General features: G+C 37.9%; 1 protein-coding gene across 2 annotated transcripts in view; it reads right to left on the reverse strand.

Annotated features, from left to right (window-relative positions):
• GALK2 (galactokinase 2) overlaps positions 1-13,114 on the reverse strand; it is a 47,094-nt gene that overhangs the window by 24,228 nt on the left and 9,752 nt on the right. For both annotated transcript variants that reach the window (XM_085070563.1, XM_085070564.1), the window contains exon 5: positions 11,240-11,386. In XM_085070563.1, coding sequence (XP_084926689.1) covers positions 11,240-11,386 — 147 coding nt within the window. The remainder of the gene's footprint in view (positions 1-11,239; positions 11,387-13,114) is intronic.

Consider the following 13,114-nt stretch of genomic DNA (forward strand, 5'->3'; position numbering starts at 1 on the left):
ATTAATGAGAGAACATCAAAAGTACAACCTGCAAAAATACTCTCCTTTTTGGCACTGCTTTTCCTTTGTGTATTTCAAAGATGAGCTGAAATAATGTTTCTTTTATTTTTCTTGAGAAAGCAGAAAACTTCATGCATTTTCATGCTGTTTCTTTTTAACAAAACCATCTCCCAGGTTAATAAAAATTCGTTTTTCCTCCCTGTCCCATGTCCACTCAAGTCCCATTTCCAGTCTGAACCTCAGACCTCTTCAATCTCATCAATGAAAGTTTAACATCTAGTTACCATATCTCCCTGCTCCACTGTAAGCTGAAAATAATACTGAATGAAATCCTAATGAATGTAATGATGCTTTTTCCCCATTTAATGCTAAAATACTCAGCAACAGCTCCACAGAAAATAACAAACCTCCACACACAGCAGTCTCTAGAGGCTCACTCCTTTCTACATATGAAGGCGTGCCTATTTACAAACAACTGTTGCTGGGATGTGGGAATGCCTGCATGTTTCTGCCAGTTCTGATGAACCTGCCTTTCATCCCTCTGACAACACAGCAATACCACATCCCTAATTTTTGTTGCCACTGGCAGGAGCTTTCAGACTGGAGCTCATGAGTATTACTCACTGGACGAGAACACCATGCCAGCAGACAGGTCATGTGCACTCAAGCAGGAGCTGTGGCTGTGCAAACCTGGCCTGAAGTACAGCTCCTGAGGTACTCACAGTGTGTATTTCATTCTTGGGCACAGCTCCCTGAGGTATTACCTCACCTGCAACTGCCAGATGAAGCTTGGCAAAGTCAGAAATTAAGCATTTCACTCTTCATTTAGTCTGGCTGCATCTCTATCTCCACATACACATCAGCTACCACTTGATTGCTTAAATTGTTTCGATTTTATGAGCTTGAGCTTATTAAACAAGTATCAGAAGTCTTGCAGAGGAGGAATGTTAACAATTAGGACAGTGCCACTCCCCTGTCCCTTTACAAGGTCTGGTGAACTGTGCCTGGTTGAGCACCAGTCCTCGCTTGGTCGCGGCTCTCCAGCTGTCCAGCTGCGTACGCTGGGCGAGCAGCGCTGCCCCAGCTTGAGCAACTTCTGTTTTGAAACTTAGCAAGGATTGGCAGGACCACCAAGTAGTAACTGGCAAGGGTTGCAAAGAACCCTCTCCACAAGACAGCCCAAGGCATCCCTGAAATATTATTTGGTTTCTAATTTAAACAGGCCCTTGCTGACACAGGCTGGCCTTCTAATACTAGGATGAGAAGCATGTGAATGGAGAGGAAATTGCCATCTGTATAGAGAGCAGTTTCTACTTACTATTGAGACAAATGGGCAAATGTTTGCCTTTTTGCTAAAATGAGTGAAAGGGCAAAGTTTCATTGGAAACTAATGTGAAGACTGAACTGGAGAGCCTTGTGTACATATTTGATGCTTGGAAAAGGATGGTCATATGACTGAAACAGTGCACTGAATTTTAGGAGGTCTGGGCTCAATTTCTAGCTCCACATTAAGTTTCTTGTGAGTCAGGGAAAGTTTCTTTAATTCATCATGGTTCCATTTCCTCAGTAAAATGAGAAGTATCTTCCTCCTCTTTCTAATTAGTTGTTGCTACTTGGGATTCTTACATGATAATGCTATAAATATGTGTGACTTCATTACTAGAAAGTGAAAAAACCCACATTTTACTACAGAAGTTCTTAGAGTTTAGGCTTCCACAGAAAATATCTCTAAGGAAAAGTGTAAGAACCATGTAATAAAAGGAAATAACTTTTGCCTATCTCAGAGCAATGCCTTGTTTCCATTCTACTTGCAACACTCAGAAGCTCTTTAGGGCAGGGACTGTTTGAATCATCTGCTATTTATATTTTTTCAGTGTATGTCTGACCTGTAAAAATACAGAGCTTCTGGGATCCCAGACTTCACTGCACAATTTGGCAACATCTCAAATGTCTGTCTGAACAATACCTAGGCATGGAACGCCTTCTTTCTGGATGCACTGCAGAGAAGCAACTCAGAGCATTCTCACAGCCACATTTAGGGGGACTGCACCCCAGGCCACAGCACAGCATCACCTGTCAGGCTGGTAGGTCAGAGGGGGCCTAATACTCCTTGGCAGACTTCAAGATACAATTGTTATGTGTATAAAATAAACAAGTTTAGCTCTATTGAGTTCTGCAGAAGTCCTAGAACAAGCTGTCTCACTGAACTAGGTGAAGGCAGATATTTGTTCCTCATGAAACACCATGAGAAATATCCCATCTGTACATAGACTCCACTTGCATCCCACATATTCTGAATCATATGAGAGAGCACTTTGAGCCAACCGCAAAACATAGCTAGTTCTATGCACCCAAGGCTCAGTAGCATGCTTTTCCATCCCTAAAGCAGTATTTCAAAAACATTAGTAAATCACAATTTAAATCTTCATAGAATTTTACATAGTTTACTTTAAAAGCATTCCTATAAGGCTGCTGTTATTTACAGTTTAGAGACAGCACAGATACTGAGATGATTTGTTCAAAGTCATGTGAATCACAAAGCTGAAATGAGAATTCAAAAACCTCCCTGCTCCCAGTATTGTGGCGTATTCTCTCAAGAATATGGTCTCAGGGAAACAGTTGCAGGGTGGATTTAAAATCTTATTCATGTGATGGTAATGAAAAGTGGAACAGAAAGATACTAAAATCATAGTTAAAATGGGTCTGAACAGTAGCATTATGACTCTACAAAAAAGTTACTGAGACAAATAAAAAATTTCCTTACCTCACCTGTTCTGAGGTCCACATATGTTACTGCCCTCTGAATTTCTGCATTATTGTTTCGGGAAGTTGTTCCACCAGGACTAACTAGACCAGGTGAACAATAACTATCATGTGAACAATAAGTCCTAGGCTGTCATCTACATTACTAAACAAGCAAAGTGATATATTTAACATAGTCATTCAAAAAGCTCAAACATCAGATGTTTCCTTTGATCTCATCCCCTGCAAAAATACCCCAAAGAACCCAACAATCTAGCGAAGAATGGAAGTGCATATAATCATAGAATCAGAGGATATCCTGATGTGGAAGGGACCCACAAGGATCTTGAAGTCCCTCTCCTGCCCCTGCCCAGGACAAGCCCCAGAATTCCACCATGTGCCTGAGCATGTGCCCATGAGTAAGTCAGGGACTGTCAGCTAGATAAAATTCATTAAAAGACTTGAGTCAGAATAAAAATATAGACTATATGAACATAAAATCAGCCCCTGTAGATCAAACCAATGCCACTTCTAGTCCTGTATCTTGTAACTGAAAGTGGGCTCTTTGTATGGACCAGAGGCCAAGTTTAGATTGTATTGCCCCAGGACTTTATATTTTGATAGAGAGTTCTCTAGGCTGAATGTCAGTTCTGCACCCTTAGTTACCAACAACGGATTTCTTATATAAGAATTTGTCCATACTCCCTTTTAACTCATGCGTGATTTTAACATGTAGATCATCCAGGAACAAGGACTTCTACACCTGACATTTTGTCAGGTGATGAATGTCTCCTTTTGTTGATTATTGATGTGTACTGGACTAGCTTCATTTCATACCTCCTGGCTCTAAACACTTGAGGGACAACAAACAATTGATTCCTATCCACTCCATCAATTACATTCCTCATTTGATGGATCTCTGTCACTTCCTCCTTTAAGTGCTTTTTTCCGAAGAGTCCTAACATACTTTTATGCTGGTCATTATGTACCTTTAATTGCCCATGTGGCTTTTTTCCTGAACCTTTTTCAGTTTAAATATCTTATTGGTAAGAAAGGAGAAAGTCAGATTTACAGCTTTTCTTAGACACCTTAGAGAAAATGTCACTGTATCGTTTGCAATTTTAATGTGACAAATGAACCACATAAAATGTGTGTTAATTAGTGTTGACACAAGCACATTGTAATGCAACCTCAAGCAGTTCAGCACTACTATTCCACCTCTTTCCCTGAGGTTACTGTCTGGACACCAGAGTCATCAGGAGAGATTATGTGACCATGTCTGCCCCTCCTGTACAAAGTCCCTGTGTTTAAACCTGCTTTGGCAGTGACATGGCTGAAGCAAACTATTCCCTTCTGCTGGCTGTAGTGAGGTCAGCAAGTGGCATAGTGGGGATGGTAACTGAAAATACCTGAAATTATTCTAGCAATACCATGAGCTGCTTCGTGCATTCACTATGTTAAGCCTCTGAACACGGGGGAGGGATGAGTGTAATGTGACAGCAGCAGTAGCTGGTAGGTGAGTTAAACCTTGAAGTCTCCCTGGTGATCTGTCAAGAAACACTAAATACTGCAGCTTTTGAATGCCAGACCAAATATCATCCACGCAAACACTACTTTTATAGCTGTTGGCAAGTACACATGCAAGGTTGGCTGTGCTTCCATGAGAGATGTTTAGAATCAATGAGTTTCATGATATATTAACATAAGTTCTTTTGTTGTTTATCCAACAAAAAAAGATACAACACAATAAATTAGAATATCGATAATTAAAACAATACAAAGCCACATCACTACAAGTAGAATCTCAGTGCATACAATTCACTAACAAACAATTAAGCATTAAGAATTTTATGCAAATTAATTACTTAAGGAAGCTTCTCTCAGGTTTTAGACAACGTTACCTGGAGCACTAGGAAAAATCTAAAACTAACAGTTTTCAATGTATTCCTTTTGCTAAGCTTAATTCTAAAGTCTGTCCAGAATGTATCCGACTTCAGAGGGCAACACTTACCAGTTTGTCTAGCAGGAAACTGGCCCCCTGTGCAGATCTAGGCTAGCTTTTGATCTACGACTCTACTAACTACCCTGCTTTTTGTTTGAAACAATTTAAGGTTCTCCCTGATAAGGGGCAAGTCAATCTTGGGTTGCAAAGAAAGAAATTACTACCACTTAAATCTGTTTTATCTTTGAGTCACAAGATTTCCTATCCAGCGTGCAGAAAGTCTAATCTGGGAGATCATATCAGTGGAGATATAATTTAGTCTGACAAAGAAGGGTTGTGATTTTTTTATTATTAGTTGCCCTATGTGTAGTTACTCTAGATGGAGAGATTTCTTGTAATAAGAAATCATCAGTAGCTCTGCATCATGTTACCTTGTTTTAGATTTTTAATGGAAAAAGTGAGTTTTCAGTAAAATGATACTTTTCAGTAATATGTGCTTTTCTCTACTTGTTTATGTTTCAATGTGAAACACCTCAAATTCAGGTTTAGATTTACAACTAAGTCTTTTTGGTCTTTCCAGTTGAAGAACTGATGAATCATGAACCACCCCATACAGCTCACTTGATTCTCTGTTGCCCCATCATTTATTTTACTTTCTATAAGTTTGATGTTATGAAGGCCTAAATATAGAAAGGTATTTAGGCATCCTAGGAATAATGAAAGTGAACAGATGATCTCTTACTTATAAAAAAAATCCTAAAAGTAGAAACCTAAAAAATTATCTGAGTGAGAACAGATAAGGGAGTTTCACCTTTAACAATCCTCCTGGTCACAAAGAGGCCAAGGGCCAACTGCTCTGATTTTCACTCATGCAGTAATGGGTCTGGACAGTGTGTAAACTGTGACAGAATTTGTCCCTATATAACTGTCACTGTTAATATGTTCCAAACCAGTGATCAATCCCTTTCAATCTCACACAGCCCTTTAAAGAAGTAAACTTGTGTAAGAGTAAACCCCTTAAAAGAGTAGGACAATTAGTGAGTAGGAGACAGGCAAATATTTGTTAGTAAAACAGAATTCGTGTTGCTTAGTATTTTTTTGGAACAGCTCACCCTACATTACACAGAAACTCGATATATACAAATCCAGAATGACAGCAGCCAAAATAAAGCAATCTTCTCCATAAAATGATAGTATTAAATTACATCTGCCTCAGTGATTTAATGTAGCTCATTTTAGCCAAAGTGAAGTGTGCTAGATTTTCTATATACTACAATGCAGTAGTAATGGTAACTGATCTTTAAAATTTAAAAAAATAGTTTTCTTGTTGTTATAAATTTTATTGTTCATGAATAGAAGCTCCATGAAGAAAATAAATTTGTTATTTTAAGTTATTTTTTACGCTGTCATTTTTAGGGCTCCAGAATTCTCTTCAGTGTACAAACTGAAACAACTAGAGTATTTAAATATCTATTCAGTCAAAAGTCCTGTGTATACATTTACTCCTCAGAAACACAATAATTGTTCCCCAATGAACACTCCCTAACATTTCAGCAAGTTTAATCTCAAAAGCCACACTCAGTCTGCTGCTTTCTTTTACAACAAATAATGCTGGTAATTTAATGGCAAATGTAGTGTAGATTTTCTATTAAATTCTACAGAGTTTAGTTCACATTACACAAGACTGAAAATTAAGAAGAAATATTTACAGATAAAGATGAGTATTTTACAGTAAGACGGAAACATTCTCCATTATATAAGGCATATTTAAACTCCAGTTAGACTGTCATATTTTTTCCAATCTGAGCACATTTTATATATATGTATATAGGCATGAAAATAGCTTCTGAAATATAAGGCACTATGTTTCATTTAGTGAGGTATAAAATGATGCCCAAATTTTTGAGGTTATTTTTACCACCAGGAACACCTTTATTTGTAATATCTGGTCTTGACTAGGAATAGGTTGCTGAAAAGTTACCATCTGCTTCTACTTTGCACATAAAATCCCAATTAGCTGAACTTCATATATGTTTTGCAAGGTAATTATGCTTACTTTTTTCCAAAATGGGAAAATATTTGTCAGATAGTATCTGGATGTCCTCATAAGCACAGCAATCTTAGCCTGACTTTGTCTGCCCCCTAACATGCTCAAATAGAAGGTTATCAATTTGGTTGATGAGAGATTATGGCCTTTGATTACCACTGCTCCAAAGTACTCTGTTTCCCTTGATTACAAGAACACACAGTCAAGCTTAACAAGAACCCTGGTTTTCTAATTCCACAGGGAGAAAGGAACTTTAGCATTTCTCCATATTAATAGCACTTTAAAATACAATATCTATGTGCCAATTTTTGGTTTCTCATATAAATAACCTGAGCATACATCTCTCAAAGATTTTTGATAGATCAATAAAATAAATCATAAAAATAAGTAATGTTTAGAAGAAAATAAAATAGATTATAAAACAATCCTAAGGAGTATTATCAGCACAAGTTATTAATTTCAAAGTCACACTATCAATATGGATACTCACAGGTTTTCTTCCCAGATAGCTTGGGATTGGGAGTGGTAAAGGATTCAACTCAAGCACTTTCTTTATTATACAGAGGCTTCAGAAACAAAGTAAAAAGGATTCCAGTTGGCCTATGTATTCTCCCACTGAAATCAGTGACATTAGCAAGTATAGTAACTGTTTAAATATTGTTTTAAAATGTTTAAAACCCACACTCAAATTCATCTGAGCCATAGTTTGGGAAATTGAAGCCAATGGACACTGTGCCATTACAGATTAGATTCAGGTCCTTTATTTAGTCTGTCTTAGCTTTTTCTCAGTCTAAATAAAGCCAAATATGATATCACATCCACAGATAAACCCTATTCACTTTTGATCTCATCTTCCCAGTAAATATGTGCATAGCTACCCAGCCTTGAGTAACAGAAAAAATGTTAAGGTGGCTGAACAGACCTTAGTTTCACAAGGGTTTCACATTTGGACAGCAACACTATCATCACATCTTTAAAGTAAAATTCAAAGTCCTAAGTGATCTGCTGTGCTCATTAATTCCTACCACAAAACACAAAGCTGGGACAGTTTAGAGCATTATTACGTTTCCTTTACAAAAAGCATCTTCTCCTGATGAAAAGTTATACAAAAGATTGATTTTGTAACAGTGAAATAAAAATCGCTTTAAAACCAAGACCTACTAACACTGAGCATTGCTGCTGTTTGAGTGATGCCAGCACAACCTTAGACTGGTATCCTGTTTGGAGGAGAAAAATGGATTCTTTTTAAAGATCTCATTCTACATTTTCCATCTTGTTATTTGAATGCTATTGCACTGCTGCAACTGGTTAGCACTGCACATCTGGCTGAATTGTCTTCAACTGGTATTTTCCCTAACTATTGTGTATGTGTATGATGGGTTTTTAAAAAAAAATACTGTATGCACACTGAAACAATGCCCTATTGCAGACCGCTACACACAATTAGGGAGAGCATATTTTTTTCTGATTTTGTTTTCAATGTCAAAAAAGTGCTATTTTTAAAGTAAGCCACCATGAAATTCTAGCCATGCTTTTACAACGTTTTTTAATTTTGCGGTTTTTTGGCTCTTAATCTCATAGGCCTGAACTTCACACTGGAAGTGTTATCTCATAAAAGCTCTAAATTTCAACGACTTTTACTCTACAGCAACTATTTTAAACTTACATTTATCAGGAAAAAGAGCATATAACTAAAATATTCTCATAAAAATAGTTTCACAGAAACAAAACAGATAAATGTTCCATTCAGTAAAAGGTCAATTTTTCATAACTTTGGCTACAGAAGCCCTACGATTCAGCCAAATTTGATTCCAAAGCCAAACGTTTCCTGTCTTCCTGCTACAAACCATCATACTAAGATTTTGCAGTCCATCAGACTAATGAGGGGCAAAAAGTCAATCTTTTCTCATAAAATTACCATCATAACCAAATATTGTTACTTATAAATACTACAATTTACAACTTTCACAACTCTAAAGCATTTGGAAAAAAATAAAAGAAGGATGGGAGGAGTGAAGTGATATTTCTTATTTAAAATAAACAAACACATCAATATCCAGAGCCTTAAAAATGTAAGGCCCTGGTTTGCTTTCTAGTAGAAAGGATCTGGAAAGCCCCTACTTCAGCTCAGCTAAGAATTCCCCTGCCATGGGGGAGCTCCCTGCTGACACAGAGCCAGCAGGACTGGATCCTGCACAGATACCACTTGACACCAGCACAGGATGCATTAGGAGCTGGCAAGAAGTGGCCAGAGCACATTTTATACTTCTGAGGGCTCACATGCCTAGATTGCTCTAATTTATACTCAGACTAGCCCTGCCTTAGACAAGGCAGTTCTGCAAGGCTAAGCATAAATCCAGTGCAACAGAGACTCTGGATTTAGCTGGATGTAAGAGGTCTCTAATGCTAAATCATAAATTAGCTAAAAACACTGAATGTGTTTTTACTGTCCTTTAAGATTTGGGGAAACTTAAAGCCTGGACAAAAGCAATCAGTCTTCAGAGTTGTCATCCTCTCTCTTAATCATGACAACCAGGTGTCTTGGTCTATGCAAGCACACAAAACCCTGGCTATGTTCTTAACTGCTCCAATGTTGGCTATTGAGAATTCTCATATGTACATTAATTGCTCATTTTTCATCACAAGTGCAAAACATCTAGCTGCAGACAGCAGGGTTTCCTGACAAAAATGTGCAATTGTGTCTCTTGTGTTTGTCCAACTGTATTTCAGACACAAGCTTAACTTTCAGCACATTTTTCAACCAGAAAGAGGAGGATTGAACAGGACATATTAGGAGAAGGAAAGACATTCAGTGGAGTCTCTGTTTTCCTTCAGTTCTTCCATAATTTTCTATGAAAATGACAGGAGTTTTGCACCTTTCTTTACAACAAGTCTGGCATAATGCTGGCCGGTACTCCCAAGACACATGTAAATTCAGCTCAAGATATGCACTGTATCATTTATTCTCTGAAGAACACTGTGCAGTATTGGAATAATGAAAACCTACCTTCTGTTTCTTCAGATACAGATTTCTTACTACCTAGTCAAATTTGGGCTTTATGACCTCTGTCAGTTTTACGGATTATGCAGATACCCAGTTTCTGAACATGTGCACTCCAGTGATTTTGATCAGCAGTTCCCAAGCTCTTGGGAGATCAGAGATGGTTCTGACCTGTGGTAGGACCTTCTATGCAAAACCAGAAGCTTCTTGCCAGGCCACGTAGACACCCTGTACCTCCAACCCTTTAACAGCAAAGTCTCATCCATCAAAGAAGGATCCTCAATTCCATATTTTTATCTACCACTGCTCTATGTGTCTCATCTCACAAACCAGAGCCTCTGTTAGGTGTCCAATACCTTACTGACCTTTTGATCACACACCAACACAAGCCAGGGTGACAGCAACTATAGCCACATCTTCTTACATAGAAAGCTTCCCTGCCTCACCAACCCTGCTTTTTTTTTTGCCTGAGCTCTGCCTGACACTCCTGAAGCCAGCCAGGGGAGCTGGGCAATGTGGGATGGTGTACTCACAGCTGAGAGGATTTCTGCAATTGCAGCTACATAGAGAAGTGTATCTCAACAGATCAGCAAAAATCTTCTGTGAGGATCTGTTCACTTCATGGCTCAAAGTGGTTGTTACAAGCAGAGTTAACAGCTGCCATCATCATGTACCACTTTCAGTTGGCTTTGTACCACAATTTGGGAATGTCTGTCTTAGACAATAGGCACAAATATGTGTAACAGTCACATTTAGATCTGTTCTTTTCTCTTCCTGACAATGTTCTAATTTAAGATCCCAGTTTCACTTAACCAGACATTTTTAATGGAGAGAACTTCATTCCCATATGGCACCTTCAAGGACCATGACTCCCAGAAATCTGTATTACACAAGCCAAAGTGTAATAGTACTGACAGTTGTACTGCTAACAGGTCACATACTTGGGGTTTGTTTTTAGACTAATGTTTGTTTAAAAGTGAGGAATACATTTTGGATTGTAAATACATTCATTCCAAAAAAACTGTAAAGAGAATAAGGAGAGTCAGATGGAAGAATTTTACCTCTACTTTGTGCTGATTATATAATTTATCAAAAAATTGTTCCACAGGCCTCCAACAGATGCTCTGCTGTTAAAGCCATGAAAAGTCATTCAGGGAGAGAGTAAAGGCCTCGGGGGTGTGGTCCACATGCTTCAGCACATATATCCTCAGTCCTGGCCTGCAGATAGCACATCTGGTCCAGGCATGGACCTGATGGTTGGCCAAAATACAGGCTTACAATAATGCTCCTTTTTTCAGCTTTAATGTAAGCCTGTTTTCTTGCCAAAATCAAATCCTGCCAAAATTTGGCCAAAGATGTTTGCTCAATTGTGCAATATCTTAAGTTTATATCCAACAACTCTTTGCAAAAACAATTGTATCGTGTTTTTAATGTTTACAGGCATTAACAATATTTAATTTTAAGTAGAATTTTACTGCTGACACTCTTGTGTTTTACAGCAAATTACCTTAGAGAGGGTTTTTCCATTAGCTCTGAGTGTCACGAGTCCTGCACAGCACACCAAAGCACTGGAGCTAGAGAGACCAGAACTTGGAGGGATGGTTCCATCTAGCAGACAATTCATTCCAGTTGGGTTATTGAGACCAAAATGTTCCTAACAATGAAAAAATAAACAATCTCAGTTTCAAGTACAGACAGGCTCAGGCTTGCAATTATCTGATACTTAGAAAGAGAATCCTTCTGCTGAGTTGCTGGAACCAAGGACTTGCTTCTGGTATCTCCAAAATAAAGCAAAAGGAAAATTTTCATTCTATTCCTTAAGAACAAAGCCAATTGTAGGGCTTCAGCCAAAGGTATGTCTGCAATTCCTGTACACAAACATATAACTACCCCAAGCAGAACAGCATGGGCTGAACGCCCAAGAATTCACCAAGCTTCGTGGGTGGGTTTTGCAGCAACTGGCTCTGCTTTGAGCTGCCGTGGTGACAGTGTGAAGTTACCAATCATTTTATACCCAACTTTTGTCCTTTTCTTGACAGCTCTTCATTTCAGGGACCATGAAGAGCTCAAGGTCCACTTTATGCTTCACTTCCAACACTGGCATGTGGTATTAGGGAGCCACATGATGCTGATGGGGAACCAGTAGCCATGCAGCTGTTTTCAAAGCCAGATACTCATGTCCTGAAGCACCCACAGGACTGACACTGGGAAAACCACAATGGTACTTGAGGAACTCTGTGCTTTAGGGTCACAAAGACACACCTACCAGTGGGGATAATCTCTGTCATGCTATTTTTTGAATAAAGTTTAAAATATTCTAACATACATGATAGATATCACAGATAATACATTTAATCCAGAAGTCATAAATCCTAATGTACATACTCTTTTAATTATTCTTTAGTTGCTTTGTCTTTTTATTTATAATCGCTTTAATATAAATTTCTCTCTGCTGTTAGTTTAAAACAAACATGCAGTGCTTATTAAAAAATCATTGAATGTATATGGGGGTATATGAATAGCTAATTTCTAACTTCTAGCTAACTTCTCATAAACTATGTTACAGTGTCAATAATCAGAAAAAATAGGAGTATTTTCATAAAGAAATGTCCACCTTCAAAAGATTTCTACTACTTCTCCTGAAACAATTTCAACCATAAATACCAATGGTAGAGATCAGCAAACACAAAGTGCCTCCTTTAAAGTCTTCTACCATCACTTCAAATTATATCTTGAATTTCCTGTTTTACAAATAAAGGATATTCATATCTAGAATACTATTGCTACCCTTCATGAAGAACACTAGACAGGCTTGTTCATAAACAGAAAATGCTTGAGTAACCAGAAACTGATCCACAGTTTCTGGATTGTCTTGAATGTGAATCAGGCTTGCAGACTTATCACGCAATGTTTAAATAGAAAACGTACTTCAGTTTCAAAAATGAAAATGGACTTTGCCAAGTTCTGCAACAGTTCTGTCCCAAAAGGATAGCATGTTCAACTTAATATAAACAGATTATCCTGCCGGACCCTCTGAGTACTTGTATTTCAGTGTTTCTTAAGTCTGTAACATTTATGCTTATTTTCTGCCAGTACCAGAGTCTGCAAACCTGCCTTGCAAATTAACCTTCAAGTATGAAAGCTTGTCCTTAGGAAATAAATCTCAGTAGCAGACTGCAAAATAAATAAAGTCAATTGGTCATGCTAGCCTTAATATAAGAAAGGATATATTGTAAAGAAATCTAATCTATATCTCTATAGTCAATGCAATTTAAATGCCTGTGTTACTGAGCAATACAAAATTGAAAATACTTATGTTACTGCACACATAAGTAATTTCTTGGGGTCTATACATAGCAGCAGGGGGCTGTTTATGACCTGT

Source organism: Lichenostomus cassidix, chromosome 10 (assembly GCF_008360975.1).
Source record: "Lichenostomus cassidix isolate B80296 chromosome 10, HeHo_3.0, whole genome shotgun sequence".
NCBI lineage: Eukaryota > Metazoa > Chordata > Aves > Passeriformes > Meliphagidae > Lichenostomus > Lichenostomus cassidix.